At 41.5% G+C, this 23,943-nt stretch overlaps 1 protein-coding gene across 1 annotated transcript in view; it reads left to right on the top strand.

Moving 5' to 3' along the window:
* Window positions 1-23,943, top strand: part of Ptdss1 (phosphatidylserine synthase 1) — a 66,051-nt gene that overhangs the window by 29,384 nt on the left and 12,724 nt on the right. The window contains exons 4-9 of the mRNA XM_005316323.5: window positions 2,550-2,674; window positions 9,673-9,831; window positions 13,171-13,322; window positions 16,333-16,474; window positions 18,628-18,740; window positions 21,626-21,691. Of these exons, the coding sequence (XP_005316380.1) occupies window positions 2,550-2,674; window positions 9,673-9,831; window positions 13,171-13,322; window positions 16,333-16,474; window positions 18,628-18,740; window positions 21,626-21,691 (757 nt within the window). The remainder of the gene's footprint in view (window positions 1-2,549; window positions 2,675-9,672; window positions 9,832-13,170; window positions 13,323-16,332; window positions 16,475-18,627; window positions 18,741-21,625; window positions 21,692-23,943) is intronic.

Below are 23,943 nucleotides of genomic sequence, written 5' to 3'. Positions count from 1 at the left end.
CTTAATTTACTTGATTTTGTGGTTCAAAAAGTCAAATCACCTGAGCGAATTTCATAAAGCTTCAAAACTTAGGGCGTTTGACTTTGTGTTGTCTAAATAAAACATCAAATAACTTTTTTTTTTTAGGTTTAGGAAATGTAATTTGTGTAAAAATGTAAAAGCACTCTGAAAATTGATAATTTTTCTAAAGGTTGTTTTTTTCGTTTATTTTTTTCTTTCACCCTTCAGAGATCATAGGTAATTCTTTATCCTCTGAATTTAATGGTGAACTTTCACTCAGCAACTGTTCATGGAGTGTGGCTTTGTGACAGGCACTGTTCTGGCCCTGAGGCCACTGAGGAGAACCAGTCAGTCAGGAGCCTGCCCTGGGGAGCCTCACCCTCCAGTTCAGGGAGGAGAACAGCTGTAGGGAATGAACTATTAAATCCTGTAATCACCATCAGCGGTCACTCAGTGAAAGTTAGTTAATCTCAGGTGAGGTGATGGTGACTGGGTGGGCTCCTCAGCTTGAGCACTGAGGGGAGGCCTGAGGGAGTGATACTTAATCTGAGACTCTCATAAAGAGGGATTTAACTCTGCAGACATCTGAGGTTGGGAGACATTCCAGGCAAAGAGAAAGGCTGCCAAAGTGGCCCCTCCACCAGCTTAGAAAGGTGGTATGTCCCAGGCCACTGTGCCCCAGTGAAGTGGGCCCAGGGAGAAGAGTAAGAGAAATCACAAGGTAGGATACAGATAGATGCATTCAGGGCTCATGGGCCAGCGTACAGGGGATAGGGGCAAAGGGCACTGGGAAATCTAATCAGGCTTTTCCCAGAGGAACAACATGGCTATATTTACATTTTTAAAAAGCCAGTCCTGAGCCAGGTACAGTGGTACAAGACTGTAATCCCAGCGACACAGGAGGCTGAGGCAGGAGGATTGCAAGTTCAAAGTTCGGCCTCAGTAACTTAGCAAGGCCCTAAGCAACTTAGCTACCTCAAAATAAAAAATAAAAAGAGCTGGGGATGTGGCTTGGTGGTTAAGTGCCCCTGGGTTCAATAAATAAATAAAAAGCCACTCCTGGCTGAATCTTCCTTACATTCCCTGGACTTAATATTACTGCTTTAAATTCTAAGTTATTTTCACATTGTTGGGCACATCTGAGAGTTTTGTTTTCCCTATTTCAATGAATCATTGTAGGTAATGAGCAGTTTTATTTCTTACCCAAGAGCTTTTCTGGAACATGGGGCCCTTGAAAATCTGTCGAGATCATTGACCCTTCCCCAGTACAAATTCTTATATACACAATTTTGCTTATCAGTGTTGGGGGATTCACAGAACTCAAAAGTCTGTCCAAGAAGTCCATTTAAAGAGTGCCTGTGCCACAGATCATTTCTCCCTGTCTTAAAATAATTATTTCAAAGGGATTATTATTTTAAACGGTGTAGTGGGGGGTCATTTAAGGCGAAAATTTGTAAAAGTGTCTGGTATGTAAGTGCACACCTCAAAAAACAACATGCCTAAAAAATGTATGTTCCCTGGGTTTTGGATGTATGCATGTGGGTCACCCTGCTCCTCAGGCCTCTGTGAGCTCCCCAAGGGCTGGAGAAGGTCTGATGGGTGGCCTGGTGCTGCTGTGCTTAAGTAGATTCCATGCCTCTTCAATAAGCCTCAGACCTGTTCTTTGAAATGGTTCATTGGAGATTATTTCTGAGCCCCGTTTAGGTGGACATTGTGACCCAAGGTCATTTGTATCACAATGTTCAGATGCCCTACTTCAACGTTTTAATTTTAATGGTTTCAACAGAAATAAAAGACAGTGTCCCAGTGGTTGGTTTTTAGTTCTTTCTAAAATGTAGTATAATACATAGGCTTTTGCCTTCTTAAAATGTTTTACTGGCTTTTCTTTTTTAAACGACATATTGTGGTTATTGGAATGGCAGTTAGACTGTGATGTGACAGTAAGATAATGCCCACAAGGACTAAAGTCTCAGAGAAGTGTCCCTGGGCTCTTTCATACCTCAAACCTGGAGTACAAAAGTGGTCCCCAGCCTGGGATTCCACTTAAGCCGGACCCACTTCCTGTCCACTCAGTTGCTTCGGAAAATATTACCAAAGTCATTTCATTTCTTCCCATTTTCCTTAAAAGAAAAATCAGGAATCCTTGCCATAGCCTCAGAGCCCTGCCTTCACTTCATTGCTGCTTGCTCTGTTCCTTCCCTGCCAGCACCCAGCCACATGTGAGTCCTCGACATCTCTCTCCAGCGACCTATTTTTTGCTCTATCTGAATATCCCACACACTCCCCCACGCTCTCTCCACACACCCTTTGGCAGCCAGTCCTTCAGGGCTCAGCTAAAGCATCATTTTCTCAGAGACAGTTTTATTGACCTCTCTTAATATGAGTTAGGGCTGTCTATCAGACTTCCTTGCCAAAGAGCATACCAGACCGTGATAGGCGTCTTGACAGTCTGTGTTACAATGTTAGTGCAGGTTTTGACAAATAGCCATTCAAGTCTAATGTGTACTGTGCATCTCTCCTAAACTTGAACCTGTTTTTGTTTCTGTCAGGACTCAGTGTGCTCTACTTCCTGTTCCTGGTATTTCTCCTGTTCCTGAATTTCGAGCAGGTTAAATCTCTGATGTATTGGCTAGATCCAAATCTTCGGTATGCCACCAGGGAAGCAGATATCATGGTATGTACTCTTCAGTAACCCAGTAGAGAAGTTAGTAGAGTCTTAGGGATAGGGGATAGTAGATTTCACATTTTAAGTTGTTCCTTTTCTTATTTCCTGAGTAGACAGAAAAAAAATCCAGGACTCTGGGCAGGCCATTGAGTTGCATGGTTTTATAGAAGTTCAGGGTAATGAAATCTTCCCATGAAGCAAAAGTGTATGCTAAAGAGTAAAGATTGTCATCAAAGAGCCTTGGGCCTGAATTCTGTCTGTCACTTGTCCACCAATGGACTTTGGGCAAAGTGCTAGTCAGCTTGTTCCCCCTTTTATAAGTTGAAAATAGTAATAATTCTTTTGAGGAGTTGGTATGAACTAAACCAAGTTACTTTACTCATGAGCCCACCCTAGGCCTGCATGGGACCTCAGGTGCACAGGCCCTCAGGAGGCTGCTCTTCCCACCAGTGTCATTCTCAGCTCTCTGCTCTCAGCCCCTCCGCGTCCAGTGCAAAGATCCTTTCCACCGGCTGGCCATGAAGGGGCCATTGTAATGATCTAGGCCATTTTGTTTGTTATTTTTATTAAACCCCACACGAAAACCTTTTATTTTTGGTTAAGACCATGCTGTATTTTGGCTTTTACTGAAGAGACTATGTGTATGGGGAAAATCAACTGTTTTTTCCTCTACACTCTCATGAACACTTCTCTAACCAGATGTGCGGGTTTCCCCCACTTCAGTCAGTTCTCCTGACATGAGCCAGGGGACTTAGAGTTCCGTTCTGTTCTGACACAGCCTGGAGTTAGTCAGCTCCCACAAGTTAAGGGCTCAGTCCCACAGTACTTATCTATATTTCATATGCAAATGAAAGCTTCCATGGTCACCCGTGCTTCTGACCAGCAGCCTCAAGTAGGAGGTTGCCCCAATACTAATTTATTATGACAGATCACAGAACTAAGGGAAACACATTTCTATAGTTTACTGTGAAGGATGTGAGAGAATGAGATGAACAGCCACATGAAGAGGTACACAGGACGAGACCTGGAAGGATCTTCATGCAGGAGCTTCTGTCCCCCTGGGTTGGGGTGCGCCACTCCCAGCACATGGACCTATTCACCACCTAGAAGCTCTCCAGACCCCACAGTTCAGGGACTTAAGCTTTGTCACATAGACACGATTGATTATTGGTTGATTATTAACATCTCCAGCTCTTCTCTCCCAGAAGATGATGGATGGGGCTACAAGCTTTAAGCCTCTGGTTGTGGCTTGGTCTTTCTGGTGCCCAGTCCCTGTTCTGGAGCCCACTAGGAGTTGCCTAATTAGAACAAAAATGTTCCTGTTACTCAGGAAATTCCAAGGGATTAGGAGCTTTGTGTCAGAAACTAGAGTCAAAGACCAAGTAAAAGATGTACCTCCTAGCCCTATTCCTCAGAAAATTATAAGGGTTTTTTTTGAAAGAGCTCTGAGCCAGGATCCAGGGACCAAGACCAAAGTCAATATCCCGTTATTTTATACTATATGGTTCATTTCATTTCAAAAAAGGTGGTATTTTTTTTGGTTGTTTTTTTTTTTTTCTCTTTCCAATGCCTAATATTTGGTGCTTTTTTTCTCTATTTTTTTCTTTCCAATGCATAAAACCTGGTGGTGCTTAGGACAATGAGAATAGGCACATGGACTCTGAGACATAATGACTTTGAGAAACAGGAAGTAATATAAGGGACCTAATAATAAGGTCTAAGCAGTAATCATTTCACCATGGTTGACAGTGGTCAGACCCTTCTTGAAAGGGCATTTCAAAATTTTTATTTTTAACTTTCTTAAGAGACACAGTTGAAGCAAAAATAAGCATGCAGAAATTATAAGAGAAGTCCATTTGGGGTTTTCTCACCCTGAAGAAAGAATGGCAGAACTCAAGAGCTTGTAATGGTGATGATGGTGGTAGTCAGTCATCCATTACTGTAGCAAATTACCTGAGATAATCAATTAAAATGGAAGAAAGGCTTATTTTGCCTCCTCATTTTGGAGGCTTCAGTTTGTGGTCATTTGGCCTTATTGCTTGGGCCTGTGGTGAGGCAGCACATCCTGGCAGGAGCATGTGGCAGAGGAAGGTGCTCACCACTTTGCAGGTGGGAAACAGAAGAAGAGACTGGCATCCCACATTCTCTTTTAGGCATGCCTCCAGTGACCTCCAATATCCCACAAGGCCACACCTCTTAAAGGTCCAACCACCTTCATAACGCCAAGCTGGGGACCAAGCCTTTAACACAAGGACTTTGGGGGACTTTCCAGATCCAAACTATGACATTAATGAAAATGATGGCTACAGATGGTAATAGTGAGGATAATAACAGTTATTGAGTAGGGACTGTTTGTTTGAATAGTCCTTTTTTGTTCACAGAAGAATTAGATTGGGAGAATGACTTATCCAATTCAATACTTTCCTAAACAACTTTTCTAGGCTTTTGAGTAAAAGAGCTCCCATTACAAAGCAAATCTGCCGCAGTCTAGCTGGGCAAACTAACCGGGAGGTGACAAGCAACTTGAAGGTTGAAGCGGGAACTGCTTTATTGCAGAACAGCAGATATATATATACCTAACTGATTACACACAGCTTGACTCAATTAGCATCATCTAGATACAGCAGTCAGCCAATAAGGAATCCCCACCATCTTAATGGCTCGGTGGCTTTGCCTCACAAACCACTCCTCCTGGCAAACTGCCAGGCGCCATCTTGACTTGGTTGTGGCCTCCAACACAAATCAACTGGCAGGCAGTGGTCCTCGTTCTGTTGACCCAGCTCTCAGAGCTAGTAGAAGGAATTCTAATTGAATAATGCTCTTGACATCTAGCTTCCTTAGGAATTTGACTTCAGAGGGACATCTGAATGTCACGACTACAGTTTCAAAATAGCTGCAAGTGGCTTTTAAAACCTAATTGTCCCGTATTGGCTAATTCTCCCCTGCCAAGCCCAGCAAAGTTGAAGTGGCTTGTGGTTCTGGCTGATGCTGCAGGGCCTCATCTTCTTTATCAGTCATTACTTTCTTCCTTCTTAAAGTAATCGTTCACAATTATAAAGACCCATTCATTAGTGGCAGGAGACAAACACTTCTGACCTCATTGGATTAGTGGAAAGAAATTCCTTTATGTGAAACCAAATGTCTTTGATTCACTGGTCCCCATTTCTTCTTTTACCCTGTACCCAGTCCTGATCTTGGCCGACTCTGGCTCATTAAAACCCTGACTCCTATTTTTCCCTTAGAATTTCTTTTATAAATTGGGGCTGAGAGATCATTGAAATTGTATTAGAGGCGGTTTCTCTTCTGGACAGTTTGCTGCTTTTTAAAATATTGATTCTGGTCTGGAGGTGTAGCTCAGTGGTAGAACATATACTTAACATGTACAGGGCTCTGACTTCAATTCCCAGCACCAAAATTAAATACTAATTTTTATTAAATATGTGTTCAAAACTTGAGACAAGCTTTTTGAGAGCAGAACTTGTTTATAAATCAGTCTGCCTGCAGCAGCAGTCTTTTGTTAAACAAGTTACTGTTGTCTGAGCCTTTCCTTCTTGCTGGCATACTGCTGGTGAGAGTGGGGGAGTGGGAGGGGCAGGGACAGGTGGGCAAATTCCTTGTCCCTTGGAACTCAGAGTCTACAAGTAGGCACATTTAAAGGAATAACTTGTTGTCTGTTGAACCCTAAGACACTATCGATGACTTTTAAAATTTTTATCATGGAAGACTTTAAACATATGGAAGAGTAGAAATCCCTATGTACCCGTCATCCAGCTTGAACATTGCCCAATCTTATTTCAGTCCCCCACTCTGGATTATTTTGAAACAGTTCTCAGATATTAAGTTGAAAATATATGAGCTCTTTTTTTTTTTTAAAACATAAGCACTTCATAGTCAATATATGTATTCAGGGTTCACATTTTTCCAGTTGCCAGATATAAATGTCTTTTACAACTGATTTGTTCCGAGTAGGACCTTGACAAGGTCCACACCGTGAATTTGATGTGTCTCTTAAATCGTTTTTGATCAGTAGGTTCTTCGGCACATTTTCTTTTTCCTTAAGGTATATTTTGTTGAATAAAACAAATTGTTTACCTCACAGAGTTTCTCACATCTGGATTTTGCAACTTGCATTTCCAGGATATCCCGAGTGTGTCTCCCTGATCCCTGCATTTCCTACACACCAAAAATTGAGTGTAGAGGCCCGGGGGTTCCAGACTCCAGTCCAGTTCTTATGGTGGACCGCCTCATAGGTGTCAGGGGGCACAGGATGTCTGCTGTTCTGTCCTGATAAGGTTAAATCAATTGTGGGTTCAGGAGGTCAGCATCTATTTTAAGATGAGCCATAAATTATAGGTATGGCTTTTGGAAGGGCAATAAAGAAGCCTTATATCTAAAGAACGATACATTTTAATACATTGAATATGCATCTCAAAATAATACAGTGTGAATAGGGCACACCATGGGATCCAGGAAGCACAATGCTCCCACGAGGTTGCAGCACTGTAAAGGAAAAGGAGTGGGAGCTATTAACACTTAGAGCAGTGACCCTGTCACACCAGGGATGTCAGGGAGACCATGCCAAGCACTAATGTTCAAGCTGGCCACTAAAGGGTAAGTGGGAGTAGCCAGACACAAGGACGGGCATTACTCAGCAAGACAGCCCCTGTGGAGGCCCTGACTGGGCAGCTGGGTCAGTCAGGGGCTGAGGAGTGTGGGAATCCAGAAGTAGAGAGCCGTGCCTCAGGCTGGGAGGCTGCCAGGGCCAGACTGGCTGCAATTTAGAATTTGGATGTCATTCTAAATGCCATTCAAAGCAATTACGTGATCTGTGCTGATATTTTGGAGGTTCAGTCAATACCCTGACCTGTAGTTGAGTTTAGAGACAGAAGAAAGAGTTCAGTATATCAGCTGATTTCTTCCTGTAAATGCTAAGTGGAGCAGATGGCTGTAGACCTGGACCACGTGGGCTTGCTAATACTCCCACCCACAGATTAAGCAGGCCTATCCTCCCCTGGCCCTTTGGACAATTGTAAGCTTCTTCCACAAGGCAGGACCTGTCCCACAAGATTTCTGCATGGTTGAGGGAGCAGACAAGATCCTGTGCTGTCGGAAGGCAAATAATTTCCAAAGAGGACTTGGAATCTTTTCTTCTTTTAAAGAAACCATTTCCTCCAAAGGGAGAACAGGACTGGAAGGCTGCAGTGTGCATTAGTGAGATCTGTCTAGACTCAGAAGGATGTCTTATCCAACCACCGACTTCCCTGACACACACACGTAGGTGTGCTCACATGTACACACGTGCACTTTACTACATGCACATAGTATACATAGTTATGCAATTGATATGATTTATGATATTCAATAACATTTTATTTATAAAGAACTGGCTATAGGAAGCACAGGTGGAGACAGGGTGACCAGTTAAACATCTTTCTAATCTTGAGTTGGAGGTGGGTGAAAGTGTGTGGAGGTGGGGACCCAGGTACTTATTATACTATCATATATTCGTTTTATATACTTGAAATATTTCACAAACTTAGAAAACTACTGAAGAAGTCTGAGCAAGAAATATTAGTAACAATGAGATAGGTCGAGGAAAGAAAGTTGAAAAGGTAAAATGAATGGGATTTGGTATTTGGTTACATGTTGGGCAAGCAAGGGAGGAGGGGTGGGGTCACCAAGATCAGCCTGAGGCAGTTTGCAAGGTAAACCACAATTTGTCTTTAGTCACACGCACACCTAGACACTTGGCCTCTTTCCAGGCCCTGGCTCTGGGCTGTCCTCAATTAGAGCCTGTTCATCCTGATTGTCATGCTTATACCTGCCCGGGGCTCCTGCAGCACTACAGCCAGCCTTCTGTGTCTATGGGTCAACATCCACGGATTCAACCAACTGCAGATCAGAAGTATTCAGAGAAAATTATTGCTCTTTTCTTGGCATTATTACCTAAGCAGCACAGTGTAACAACTATTTTCATGGCATTACATCATTTTAGGTACTTGTAGTAATTTACAGATGATTTAAAGAATATGAGAAGATCTGTGTAGATTACATGCAAATTCTGAACCATTTTACATGAGGAACTTGAGCATCCTTGAATTTTTATATCTCTGAGAAATATTAGGTCAAGGCTCTCATAATCCAATCATTTTGTCTCTAAACTTTCTTGCATTGTCTCACACATGAGCTTCAGGAGATATCTGATATTGAAACCCTATTAATAGTTAATAGGAATTTTTCCAGTTGACTGATAATAAGTCGCAGGCAATAGCTTTCACTACTTTCTATCGGATTAATATGGAAAGAAAGGGTATGAAATAGGTTCCCAAGAAATGTTATATTGTCCTGTCGTTGTCATAAATATATAATATGTTCAAAACAAAAAGATGCTAAGATGGAACCAAAATTCTTACAAGAATTTTTTAATATTTATGTAGTATCTGATAGTTTTGAGCTGGGGTTTATTCTGTCCTCTTCTCATTTCTGAAGTTTAGTTCTAAATATTTAAGGCTTTACATTTTCCTCAAAATCCTACCTAACTATATCCTTTCAGTTTTGATATGCAGTATTTTTTTTTATTATCATTGATATTCAATTTTTTAAAGAAATTCTATTATGATTTCTTCAATCTGTGATTTTTTAGAAATGTGTTTTAAATTTCTAAATCTATTGAAATCCTTTAATTATCATTTCCATTACTGGCTTTAACTTAGTTGCTCTGACCTCAGATGATGTGATCTATGCAATGCTACTTTTTAAAGATGTGTTAAGCCTTTGTAAAATTATTTTGCTTCCCATTTTAACCCAGCATTTGCAATTCAGAGTAAAGCAGGTCTCATTTAAGCTCTAGGACTTGTTGATTTACCCAAGAATCTTGTTGTTAAAACTTTTCTATTAATGGATCAGCACCTACATTACTTGTCAGGGGCAGTTCCTACTCACTGTCTGAACCCAGAAAGCCCATAGGTTCTGGAGTTCCATTGATCGTTTCCCTTCATGTTCAACAGGAGTATGCTGTGAACTGCCACGTGATCACCTGGGAGAGGATCGTTAGCCATTTTGATATATTTGCATTTGGGCATTTCTGGGGTTGGGCCATGAAGGCCTTGTTGATCCGAAGTTATGGTCTCTGCTGGACTATCAGTATTACCTGGGAGCTAACTGAGGTAAGAAGTGGGGGTGGGGGTTCCCAGGACGAAACATTGTGTACACTTTATGTGTAGGAAGAAAAAGGTTGTCAGGTAGCAGTCAATCCATTCTCCAGCCCCCATTGTGGAAATGTGTTTACACCATCCCATGAGACTCTTTTAGATCTTTGTTTAAAAAAACAAAAACTAAACAAAAGCCACCTTGTTCACTTAATGAAATGTATTTCTATCCCACGAGTCTTAAAGAGAAACAGATGAAATCAAGCGAAAGAATAAAGTGAAATTCCCAAGTGAGACACATAAATGATAATAAGGGATATCTGCTTAGAAGTAAACAGGTTGGTTAACCCACTCAGCTGTTTTCCAGTCTGAGACAAAAAGGTGTTCAGAAATGTCAAGGGCATCCAAAGGGGTTTTATAGCTGAAAAATGAATTTCCAATAGAGTTATTTGTCTCATTTAATTAATGAAAGAGATATACTCTTTAAAAACTATTAGTAAAATTGAGGGAACTAATTCATTATTGCTCAATTTTACATTATTATTCATCATTCCCAGAGAACAGAATTTGACCACGTGCACAGTGTATTCCTCAATGCCTGTCGTTGACCCGATCCCAACCTAGAGAAGTGTGCCAGTTAGATATGGCTTCTATTACTGTAACTCTCACATCTTTGGAGACTTGGAAGTCTGAAGTCAAGGTGTGGGCAGTTGGTTTCTTCTGAGGACTGTTGTGGAGAATCTTCTGAGGCCTATCCCACCCTCTCGCAGTTTGCTCTCCATCTTCAACATTCCTTGACTTGTAGATGCACCCCGTCTTCCTAATCAGGTGGCATTTCCCCTGTGTCTCCGAGCCTTCCTTCTTATTCTTTTTATAAGGACATCAGTTATAATGGATTGGGGGGCTCACTCCAGTCCAGTTCAACCTCATCTTAACTACATGAGCAACAGCTTCTTTTCCAAATAAATTCACCTTCTGAAGAGTTGGCATTTAGGGCTTCAGTGTAGAGATTTTCAGGGAACATAATTCAGATCATCATGACTGTGCCCAACACCTTATATGTCACCGTGAATCCTCAGGATGGACAGGGAAAGGCAGTGGCTATCTATCCACTCCCATTGTATGGAGAAGGATCCGGAGTTCTGAGCCTCACTTCCTTGGTTGAGCCAGGATACATTCCATAACCACGTTCCTGTCTTTGCACCACATCCTGCCTCAGAATGCAATCATCTTCCTAACCCAACTGCCCGGCTTTGTGTAAGGCACCAGGGTTTACCAGCTCCCTTTTTCCCCTCTCTCTAGCTCTCTAGACTTCTTTCTTTCCTGCTCCCCAGTGTCCTATGGTGCTCAGGTCCTGTGACTCTTTCTTAAACATTTCTACAGTCCAAAGGAGTCTTCTCATCCCTCTGCTCCCGCTCCTGTCTGATTGACCATGTCTCTTGTCTGAAGTGCTTGTCTTCGCACTACTTATTGCCAAATAAGTCCTTTTCAGCCCTCCACCAGATCAAGACCCCTCCTCCTAAGACCTCTTTATTGTTTGTCCCTTGCTCTTAAAATAGAATCCAGACTTCTGAGCCAGGCAGAGCGGCCCAGAGGGGACCTAACCACTGCCTCCCAGCCCAGCCCCAGTGAGCCTCTCTCTCCCTCAACCTCTGTGCTCCTCCATTTCAAAAGTCATTGGCTTTTTCCCACCAGAGCCCTTCACTTATCCTCGCCGCCTCTCGCTCCCCTCACCTCCTAGTCTCCTGTTGCCAGGGGTCAGCTCCTAAAGGAAAATTTCCCTGCTCCTCCACTATCTGTGCTCCATTTAGACACATGGTAGGTGTGTCTTTAGCCTCCAGGGGGCAAGGCTCATGTCTCTGAGTTCCCAGACCCAGGGACTCTGCCGTACATATGGCTGGTGCATGATATTTCCATAGTGAATGAATGAAGGTGACAGCCAGCTCCTCACACTCAGCCCCTTGGGGCCCATCTTGCCCCAGAATCTGGCACCTTCCAGAAAGCCCCTATGTTAAAGGTGTTCTCCACCATTACTTTTGTGCATAGTTTTATTCCAGCAAACACTCTGCCAGCTTCTGCAGTTTCTCTCTTCCTTGTCCAAAGGCCAGTGTTCAAGTTCCACCTTGCACTTGAAACCTGGGAATACACTTCAGGGGTAGTGTGAAGCCCACCAGGGTAAGAATGCAGTGATAAGCCATCACATGTAATGGCTGTCTTGTAGCTTCTCAGTGACAGATGCATCAAAAAGAAAAATTTCTCATGTCTGTATATTGTTTGTCGCTTACAAAATGCTCTGTGGAAACTTTTAACTTTGCACTATTTATTCTATTACTTCAGAGGTTTGCGATGGCGTGGAGTGTCTTTCCAGAGACTCTCTGGCCTGGGCTTTGTGATTTCACTTTCCTTCTTAGGTTGGGCCTTCACACAGCAGGGCATGCTGCTCTGGGCACAGCTAATCCACCCTTTATTTTAAATGAAATGGTTTCTAAGGAGACTTTTGTTCACCTTTTGAACACCCTTTACTACTCACCCCATCTGGACCATCTCCATCTCCATCTGCACCTCTTGAAATCAGTCATTCATGAACTGATGTCGTGACTCCATTATGTCTCCCTTCCAGAAGGCTTCCCCAGTTGCCCTCAGTCAGAGTGGATCTGCCGCATTCCCACTGAGTTCCATTCACATCAGCTTTATAACACTTACCTCAGTCTACCTCCCTTGTGGTCTGAATATCTGGATGCACATCTCACCCCTCCCCTGAGATCAGATGCTGTGGCTTACTTTGTCTCATCACTGTGCACATGATGGGTGCCTAAAAAGGACTGTCATCATTGGGAGTTGGTCAGTGTGGGATGTCCTGGAGAGCTGTCAGTTCCCTGCATTATGTCGTCGGGATCTCATCTTTTAGCATTTGTAATTTTCCCCTCTGATTTATCTATACACCTATGGAATATTTCTGAAATACACAGCTTGAATTCTAAAGCTGCTAATTTTGAGAACTGTACCAGCACTTTGTTGTCAGATATGAAAACTGTCTTCTTCCCCTCTCAGATCCTCCTTGTGTTGTCATCAGCCAAGGTAATTCATTGGTAATCTATTTTTAAAGAGGTGCCATTGTGTCTTTAAAAGCCCAATGTTTTAAAAAAGAGAACTATTTGATAAATGTTGTTTGTAAACCATGTGCAATATAAAAAGCAAGAACCAGATTACAGACTGGTTGTGGTGGTTTTCTTATTGTTAAGAAAAAAATGCAATGATATTTTCTGAAACGATGCATTGTTAAGAGGAAATGTATCATTCTGCATGGCACCCCAGTTTTGGCTTTTTTCCCCAACCTTCATCTCTTGTGTTCCTCAGCTTTTCTTCATGCATCTTCTGCCCAATTTTGCCGAGTGCTGGTGGGACCAAGTCATTCTGGACATCCTGTTGTGCAATGGAGGCGGCATCTGGCTGGGCATGGTGGTTTGCCGGTTTTTAGAGATGAGGACTTACCACTGGGCAAGCTTCAAGTGAGTCCTTCTTTTCGGACGTTAGTCACAGTGTTGTAATCTATGTTTAATTGCTTTACAAGGAGTCATATTTAGTGTCATCTTTGATGCCAAGGAATAAAATTTCATATCAGCAATTAAAACTCAAAATGATTATAAACCTGATTTCAAGCATCTGTCCAGAAAATGGTGTCATTTACAATTTTCTCTTTTTCACTTTGTGTATTTAGAGGGTCCTAACAGCCTCTAGATCAAAGTGCTTCTTAAATCCATCTCTTCCTGCAGATCCCTACTGCCTCAGCCTGTAGTCTGACTCCCATCCCTACCTTAGTTGGTCCCTTGTCCCTGAAGAAAACCCTGCTCACACCATTGCTTGAGTGGACTACTTCAGAATGTCAGGTTTATTGGGTTGGGACCCTGTGGTGGCTTCTCATGGTCTTTAAGGACAAATCGTGCCTCATGAGCTGGGAGGGGAAGATCCTCCTCCATGCCTTCTCCAGCACCTGATGTTTGTGGCCAAAACACATTCCTTCCTCTGTACCTTTGACCCATATTTCCTAGGACCAGGCTGCTTGTGTCCTTTTCTTTGCTGACTCAGCTCACTTGCCACCCCTTCCGGAAGCTGTCCCTGACTTTAGTGTTAAGCTGTATGCCCATCTTCTGTGCTTCCGGGGAGGGCAGTGCATGCCACCACCCTTACTTAATTCTGCTTAGTGCAACTGGCTTCTCAGTTTATGGCAGGCACCGTGCCATTGATGAGGAAGAAAGAACTGTGGTGGTGATAAGGAAAGTAGTTGTTTTCATTGTGTTTAGAATTTTGTTTATTTCATATAACAAAATAGGAGCATTTTTCATATCATTCAGTATTCTTCAAAGCATGATTTTAAAGGGATTCTTCATATCCTGTCAGACAGAATAATCATAAAGTATTAGCCAGTTCCCTTTCTAGTCTCTTAGTTGTTTCAAGGTTTTTGCTTTCATAAAGGCAAGAGTGAACATTCTTAGGCATATTTTTGTGTGTATCTCTGATTTTCTTATATGAATCAATTCATACTGTCACCTATTATGTATGTGTATATTATATACACACAAACACACACACATATATTCACTGTTTTCTTCAAATTTATTTTAAACCTATGCCAATTTTACCCCCCATAAAATTGTGGGATAATGGATTTCTAGGTTTTTTTGTTTTCTCTTTTATTGGTGCTTCTTATGGTTGAAGGATATTAACACTTTGTTGTAACTGTGACTTTATTTTCCATTTTGTTATCCCCTTTATGATCTAGTGTATCATGGATTTTTTATTTAATGTCAAAAAATTTTTTCATCTTTTTGTTCACATAATGTTAACCCATATTTTCTTCTAGTTTCTTAATGGTTGTCTTTTTCTTATTATAAGGAATTTACAAAATCTCATTACAAAATCTCATTTCATATTTATTTCATGTTTTAGCCTTGGACTAACCACTTTTCCTGTCTCTTTTAGTAATCGTTCTCTCTTTGGCCACTGATTTTGACTGGACATTTTAAGGTTGGAAGGCAGTAAATAATGTGACAACATAGTCGCTGGGCTAGATGTTGCTGCAGGCAAACTGTGTAAGCAGCGTCTCTGCTGAGCCTTCCATCAGGGTAGTCACTGTTATTCTCTTCATTTTAGAGGGGGCGATACTGTGGCTGGTATTTAGTGATTTGCTTAAGGACACACAGCTAGAAACAGTGGAGTCTGGATTTGTATCAGACAGATTCTTTAAACACAGCCACCTGGCTTTCCTGTTTTTATACATTTATGCTTCAAATTCAACTCTAGAATTATTTTGCCAAGATGCCAAAATTTATAAATCCAACTATTAAAGAAAATTCAGAGTTTTCTTATAAAACATTTAATGTATAAATGAATGTAGGTTAATTTAAATTGAATGAACCTCTTCACTACATTAAATATTCTGCTTCTGGATTCTGCAGTATCTCTGTCCTTTCTTTTAGGTTTTTCCATGCACTCTCACCCTTTTTAAAATATACATCCTCCACAGTTCTTGTTAGTTTGGGGGCAGTCTCTGTTTTTGTTGCTTTTGTGCTGCGAAGCTTATTGCTGTGATATTTTTCCCAGTATGACCTTGATGATAAGTGGATGGGTAAAGGGACAGACTTGGTGTCCTCCACTTTCCCCTGTCCCCTTCCCCCCAGGAAAAAAAACCTGAGTTGTTGATACTTGTGCCTTTTGCACTTAGCACAGTGTCTGAGTCAGAAAGGTCCTTGATGTCAATATTTGTTGAACTAAAGGTTCTCTTCCAGGCATTAGATGATATTTGCCTTGGATTTTGGCTCTCCTGTACTAGTCTGGAATCTACATCATTCTGATGTTTATAAGGTCAACTTACATCAGCCAGCTTCTCTATCTCTCTCTGGCAGCCTAAATGTTCTTATTTGTAAAATGTGGGGACTATTTTTATCGTGGGCCTGTGCAACTTTTAATTGAATGACTTCTAGAGTTAAAACTAAGAAATGTTAAGTACCTGTTCAACAACCCAAACAGTTCACATCTCTTGAGAAGAAATAGGGTAAAGAAATGATGTGGGCGGTCTCAAGACTATGAGAGTATGTCATTGTATCAAAACATACTCCAGGGAGACAAAACGGTGGCAAGAATGGTGTCCTTGCCAGCATCCCAGTTCTCCCTGGGCTGGTTCCAGATTATTGTCTTTAACAACTCTTTGCTTCTTTTGTCACACTTTATGAATTAAGACCTCTCCTAACTCCACAGTACTCTGACCATAGCCACAGTTGCCGTGCCATGCCCTTCCTGTCATTGCTGAAATTCCCCATCCAGTGTGCTTTGGTCACCTGCCCCACCTGTGTGAACAGACAACCTTTGTCTGAAGCTATTCAAGTAGAAAGGAGTCTTTCAAAATTCTGGCATTTGCTATAAAATCATCAATGCAGTTTTTCTCTTGGTGTTTGTCCTCTCCCTGCCTCGCCCCCTTTCTTTCCTCTTTGAATTTTCACTTGAGCTTTTCTCTTTTTACAGGGACATCCATACCACCACCGGGAAGATCAAACGAGCTGTGCTGCAGTTCACCCCTGCTAGCTGGACCTACGTCAGATGGTTTGACCCCAAATCTTCTTTTCAGAGAGTGGCTGGAATATACCTTTTTATGATCATCTGGCAGGTATTTTTTTTTAGATGCCCATAACTAGGGAACAAAGATTAACCTCCTAGGAATTTAGAAGTGATATTAATTTATATTGCATATGAGCTAGAAAATTTAAAAGAGATGATGTTCACAGCTAGCATGTAGAATAATTAACCAGCATGATGTCGTCATTTCTAAAGTCTTGCTTGGTTCTGAAGACGTTTTAAAATATGAGTCTTTGAAACAGATTAATTCCCTGAAAAAGGTCACTTTGGCATCCATCACCCAATGAATTAGGTATCAGATTGCTTTTTAGAATATGATAATTTTCAATATCAAAGGAACAAATGAGAAGGCTCTTCTCACATCCCTAATTCATGAGTGATATTCAGAATTGTTCCTTGGTTGTTCCCACTTTGGACAATGTGTAGGGAGCTGAATTAGCTTTCTGCTGCCTGTGGGGGCTCTTTTAATGGTAAGTCTTCCAGAGTGATATCCCCAGTGGTGAGAAACTATTGTTCCCAGTGCATTGTTATTAATATAATGGAAGTAATCCAGACAGCCAGAGATCTTGTCAAAGGATTCTCAGACATCTCTGATTTCTAGGGATAGCCTCTTTATTGAGCCTCCTGTCCCTAGGTGGTTTCTCAATTTTTGGAGACTCATCAAGGGAAACCAGCTTTTGCCTGAAAGACTTTTCAGCATCAGCAGAAATTATATTTTGGACATATAAGCACAACATACTCCCAATGAAAAGAAACTATTAGTAGAATCACTTTTAAGGCAATCTTCCTTCTTCATACCTGGGAAATAGCAGTGCCCATCTCAATATATGGAGTTTATGTGCACAGAAGTATAATGAATAGTTTAATAACCACCATGGTTTGGAGAAGTCAATATAAAGAGCCCTCCGTATTTGTAGGTTCCGCATCTGTAGATCCAACCAACTGTAGAGGGAAAATATTTGGAACAAAAAGCATGTTTATACTGAACATGTACAGAAGTTTTTCTTGTCACTGTTCCCTAAGCAATAATGATTTATATTGCATTTACACTGTATGAGTTATTTTAAGTAACCTAGAGATGATTTAAAGTATATGGGAGGATAAGCATACCTTATATGTTAAATAGCAGGTTTCCATATTCATGGGTGTCCAGAACCAATCCCCCATGGATACATAGGGATACCTCTATAAAAAATGTGACTGTAAGATGTATAGGGATTAAGCTTTGCTTTATCAGGGAAAATGTAACAGAAGGTTGAATTTAAGGAAGGATGATTGGATTTGTGAGGGAGAGAGAGTATAGTTCTAGAATGGAGTACCCTGGCAGCATTCCATGGGGCACACCTTCCCCAGGGCTGTGAGCCCTGTGTTACCATCAGTTCCCCTTATATGATGTGATTTATTATGCTATTTTTAGTTTATATCCTCAAAGTCAGTGCTATGGGAAAACAGCATGTGTTTTATGTAATTGAAAAGCACCTGCCAGTCCATATGATGTGACCACAAAGCACAGTGACCTTTCTGTGGTCTCTGCCCTTTGTTTGAGATCTGGAACTCAGCTCTGGAAGGAGAATAACCACATCTCAGCCACAATCTTCTGAGCTGCTGCCAAGTGCTCATCATGGTGCATTGCACTAAGTTACTGACCCCAGGAAAAGTACCCCTGCCCCGGGTGAAACTTGGACGACCTGCCACACCCTGTGGTCAAGGATTTGCCCCATCCCAGGCATGTGCTCCCTGAGCACACAGTCATCTCTCCATACAAGCTTTCTTATCTACGGCTGGACTTGCTTTAGACTTGGCCTGGTTTCTATAAGGCCATGCAAGTATTCCACACACCTGTATCATGTTTTCTGCTGTGTTTAAAGCATTTTTCTCCTGCTGTTCCAATAGATCACACACATGAACCAAGTGACAACCATGCAAAGTAGGAAACATGACAAAGAGCTATTGCCTTGAGCCCTCGTGTGCCCCACCCCCACCCTCAGGCCCCCAGTTGGTCAGTGGTCATGTTGTCCTGGTGGTTTCTGGTTTGAACAGCAACCCCAGGGAGACCCCACACATTTTCTGAAAATGCTTTGAACATATCACTTATTTTTATCTGTAGAATGTCTGTTTAAGGAATATATGCTTATAATTTAGCATGACATACCAGGGTGACAAATCTCACCTCCTTTTTTTCAGCTGACTGAGTTGAATACCTTTTTCTTGAAGCACATCTTTGTGTTCCAAGCCAGCCATCCATTAAGTTGGTGTAGAATTCTCTTCATCGGCTGCATCACGGCTCCCACAGTGAGGTAATTGTGTTTAGCCCGACTTGTCATTTGAGGACATTAACCTGCTTTAAGTTCTCCTGTCTGGCATCAGGGAAGTCACACCAACTAGCAGATTTCCCATGAAAATACTGTTCAGATGACTTACACATCCAGAATCCAGAATATGAAGAAAATGTTTTGTTCTCAAATCTCAGCATGTTATTGGGGATTTAAAAAAAAAAACAAAAAAAAAATAGTGAATAATCCATGCCACACTAGTAGTTCTATTCATTATTTTCAAATCCCTTTACTGTCTTTCACTGATAGTCTTCTTTTATCCTTTCATGACCTATTTTTAAAAAATTGGTAGTAGTGACAGGTTTCTTAAAATGAAATTAATGGAAAGTATAAAATTTTTTATAATAGAAGTCAGAAATGACATTATTTTTATAATGAGACTTTATTAGCTTTTTTAGGCTCTGTTAAACTAAATTCCTTTTGGAAAATGGGCTTTTTATCGTCATCCAGGACAGCTGTGGGGATGCTGTTATTCTCCTGCCTTCATGTAGGGCCCTGGAAAGAGAGGTATTATTCAGAGACTGTTCTTTCCTGGTGCTGACTCAGCAAAGCTCAAAGCAGAACATTTTCATTTTTGTTTTATTTTTCCTACTTAGAAATGGCATTTGGGTTTTATAACCAATATGGAGTATAGGCCTTGATCAGTAGCAGCACCAAAGATCTTCCAGAGATACAGCTGTAAATTAAGCAGTTAAAAGATCCAGAGGGCTAGGATATAGCTCAGTTGGTAGAGTGCTTGCCTAGCATGCAGAAGGCCCTGGGTTCAATCCCCAGCACCAAAAAAAAAAAAAAACCAAAAAAAACCCCAGCATAGCAGAAAGTATAGAATTGCTTAGTTCATCGTTTTTATGTGTGGGTAAACCACATAAGTAGAGGGGTTTACTTGGCAAGAAGAATAGATTTTCATTTTGGTCAAAGAGACCCCCAGCCAGTACCTCTTCATTATTTAAAAAAAAAAAAAAAAAAAAAATCCTGGACCGAACAAACCAAATAAGACACTTCTGAGTCTTGTATAATTAAAACCAAAAATTCCATCTCTCTCTTTTGTTAACGAAACAGATAGCAAAGTGACAGTTGGTAAGCCAGCAGCCCTTGGAAACCCAATAGGCCAGTGGCTATTGAAGCCCTTATCTCATAGATGCTGTTTTCCCTGGATGGTTTGGAGTCTTCCTTCCTCATTTAAATGTAATTTAATTTGAGGCTTCTCAATTCTTTTCAGGAAAGATTTAGAGCAATTATTATATAAAATTTGGAACAATCAGCAAAGTCAATAAGAGGGGATGGAAATCTCTTTAACAAAATAGCAAGTTGCAACTGTGTTATTGTGAAATCTCAGTATTGTTAAATATTCTATAAAAAAAACCTAGAATCTAAAAATTTAATGCTTTGAACTTGTTAAGAGTTCCCTCTAATTTTTTGCCAAATCCTATGAATTTCTATATAGTTCTTTTTTTGCCTAAAAATGAGCCACTTTCTGTGCTTTTATACTGTTTAAGGTAGTTCTCATGGAAGTAAATGCTTTGATGAGTTCCTTGAACAGTGTCTAATGAATTTTAACCCAGATCCTATTTAGCAAATGCCAGACCCTCACAGGAAAGAGAGCTTACAAATTCAGGATAAATCATATACACCATTTTCTTCCTTTTTGATTAAACTGTCACACAAATCTGCTCTGAGAAGATACTGAGTGAACATTATTTTATTTGATAACATAAGGTGCAATATAAGGGGATGGGTACAATCAGAACAATCAGCTGAACCCTCAAATGGAAATTAGGTAATGAAAACGTGTCAAGTAAGAAGATAATCTGCATTCTTCATGACAAGGATCCTTCCCTTGGGTCTTTGGGGTAAAGAGGCATTAGCCCACAGTGTAATGCAGAAGGTTATGTGCATGTTTATGTGCACTTATTATGAAGCTTTCATCAAATCTTCAAAAGCGTGTTACCCCAAAAAGATGATGAGCTTGTGGTTCAGATGCTACCTCTGAAGGGGTGGATGATTTGGGGATACTTAGGAGAATCCAAGCCACACTGTGCTATCTGACAGCCAGCCACTCAACAAGTGTGCCTGTTGAGCACTAGAAATGTGGCCAGTCGCCAGTGAAATGTGCCACGTACATAAACTACACACCAGATTTCAGAGTTAATACAAAAGCAATACAAAACACCTCATTATAATATTTTAATATCAGTTTATATATTGGTTTCAGTGACATAATTTAAATGAATTTTATCTGTCCTCTTTACTCTTTTTAACATGGCAACTGGCAAATTTAAAATGTCATTAGTGGCTCATATTCTAGTTGTGTTACCATGCTGCTCTGAGTATTTCAATTCCTTTTTCTGATCTCATCAGCAGTATTCAAAGTCACTGGCATTCAGTGACAGATGCAACTGGAATCCCGTAAGTTTCTGAGAGCCCAAAATGTGAATGTTTCTTGATCGATTATCATCAAAATATCAAAAGGTTATCAAAGCAACCTTTGTCCTAGGAGTGCCAGAGGAGGTGACAAATGAACCATGGAGCTGACCCTCTGGAATCACCTCCACAGAGGGAGGCTCAAGTGGCTGCTTGGGCTGCTCTGGCTCAGGGCCAAGGAAATCTTGCTGAGTCAAGAGCACCATGGCCAGCAGGATGGTTCTTAAACTCTGCTCCCCTCCTCTGAATTCTCAGTCTCCTGTAAGAATGTGTGAGGAGGCTCTGGCTTTCTAGCCAGGCAGATAGAACTAGACCAAGCAGGTGGAGCACAGGGGTAAGGTGTGGGACCTTCTTTACATTCACTGTCAAAATGATTTTAATTAGGAATTTCCAGAAGCTCTCAACGAATTCCAACTTTGTTCTTTCAGACAGTACTATGCTTACCTCACGGACACACAGTGCAAGCGCGTAGGAACGCAGTGCTGGGTGTTTGGGTGAGTATCTGTCATTGCGGAATTGTCAAAACCATGTCAGCCCCTAAATTTCAGGTGGTATTTCTTGGCCTGTGTTCAGTGCCTCCCCGTGCATTTCTCTATGAAGCCAGGTGAACAAGGTTTGCTATTTTCTTTTTTGTTTTGTTTCTTATGTATCTTTCATTTTTGACATTTCCCTCCCTGATTTACTTGGCAAATTATCGAAAAGATGGTGTAGAAATTGCTGTCTTTTAGAAAAAAAATATTAGGAAGTCAGAGAATATTTGCCACATAGAACTCAGACCTTGTCTTATGAAATAAACTTCAAAAAGAATGGACCAGTAGAATTTCCTCAGAGAATTTCCTCTTGAGTTTGGGGCTTCATCCTGATGTGGGCCTACCTACACTTCATGTTATCTTGACAGCAGAGGACCCCTGGAGACAGCTGCTTGCTATATACCAAACTCTAATTGTATTAGTCAAAGATTTCACACAGCCACATGGCTATAATTTATTGTTTTATTGCATACACAAATGCTTTATCTTAATTTGCTATTATTTAGTATGAAGGAGACTGTGGCTTATCTATTTTGAGCCCCCCTCCCATTAAACTGAGCCCCTTTTTTAGTGTTTCAGGAAAGTCATTCTCTACTTAAACATGAATCATTTACCATCTCATTTAGCAACCAGAGTTCCCAAGATCCAGACTTCACATGCCTGAAGCTTTTGTGTCCCAATTGTCGGTGGTAACCCTGCTTCCAGCACTGCTCTGTTCACAGAGGATCTCCTGACCCTTGGCTTGCCAGTTACAGCCACTTTTTTTCCCCCCACTCAGTGTTGCTGGCACCAAAGCTAGGCTGAGCTGAGGTCAGCAGACCAGTACCACCAAGTTGGGATCCCTAGTGCCTCCTCCTCAGGAAGCCCACATGTTTATTTGCCTTTTAACCTTGCAAAACCAAGATAAGGATTGCAGCAGGCACCAGGGGAGGGCTCTGAATTCCAAGGACCTACAACTTGGCCTCCTTGCTCAATCCTGGAAAAATCAGATATTTACATTTGAACTGAGTAAAGGGGCAAGTGGCAGAGCTGTGCAGAGGGAGGCCCCACCCTAGGGCAGGAGGAGGTGGAGGTAGGTGGTATCCCAGCTGGCAGGCTAAACACAGGCTCCCTGTGCCTGGACCTCTGGCCTCAACCCAGACTAACTGCCATTTGAGTCTTGGTATGAAAAAAATGTTAACCTTCCAGAAGGTTGTGTTGATGAGGACTCCCCCTAGTGGATGGAAGCCAGTGGCTAGTGGTTAAGGGAGTCCCTGTGCTGTTGGGTTTAGTGCATCTTTGTTCCCATCACTTCTTACCACTGTGCAGATCCTGCCCTGGCCTCTCATTTGGGCTAGCGCTAGAGCCTCCCTGTCTGCTCTTGCCTTTTCCTAACTGCCACCACAAGGTCATATTCAAATGTAAATCTTATTGGGTTACACCCTGTGCCCCAAACCCTTTAGGGCCCCCCAGACTAAAAGCCAAACATGAGAGAGGCCCTCAAAACCCACATTACCTGAGCCTATTTTGACCCCCTTCCCCTGCCTCTCAGCCCTGCCTGTGCCTGTAGCCCAGGCCTCAGCTACAGATAATCCCATAGCTGGCCTCTCATTTCCTTCTAGTTTTGGCTCAGCTGTCACCTCCTCAGAGATGTGTCCACAAGCACAGAACAGTTTAGCTAAGACTCCTGTTCACCCAGGAGCAGATCAGACCTGCAGTGGCTTGACTTGGAAGCACTGTGCTTTAAAAACACTTGAGTTGGCTATGAAGTCAGTTGAGTGGGTCCTGACCAGCATTTTAAAATGAAATAATAGAGCCTGGTGCAGTGGTGCACACCTGTAATCCCAGCAACTTGGAAGGCTGATACAGGAGGATCACGAGTTCAAAGCCAACCTCAACAAAAGTGAGGCGCTAAACAGCTCAGTGAGACCTTGTCTCCAAATAAAATACAAAATAGGGCTGGGATGTGGCTCAGTGGTGGAGTGCCGCTGAGTTCAATCCCCAGTACCAAAAAAAGAAAGAAAGAAAAAAAAAGAAATGGAGTAGAAAAATGCCAGAGTAAGATGCTAAAGGAAAGAACAACAATTCAGTTAAAGCTCTTAATTGACTTTATTTTCTATTTTAGAGTCAGGTAATACTTTGTTCTATAAAATAGAGCAGGTGTTTCAAAGAGCAAAGTAGAAGTTGATTTTCCAGACAGAAAAGAGCTGAAGAAAGCAGAAACAGAGGAAAAAGTG

The sequence above is a fragment of the Ictidomys tridecemlineatus genome, chromosome 7, assembly GCF_052094955.1.
Source record: "Ictidomys tridecemlineatus isolate mIctTri1 chromosome 7, mIctTri1.hap1, whole genome shotgun sequence".
Lineage (NCBI taxonomy): Eukaryota > Metazoa > Chordata > Mammalia > Rodentia > Sciuridae > Ictidomys > Ictidomys tridecemlineatus.
The sequence above is the reverse complement of the archived record's forward strand: the minus strand, read 5'-3'. Positions and strand labels throughout refer to the sequence as shown.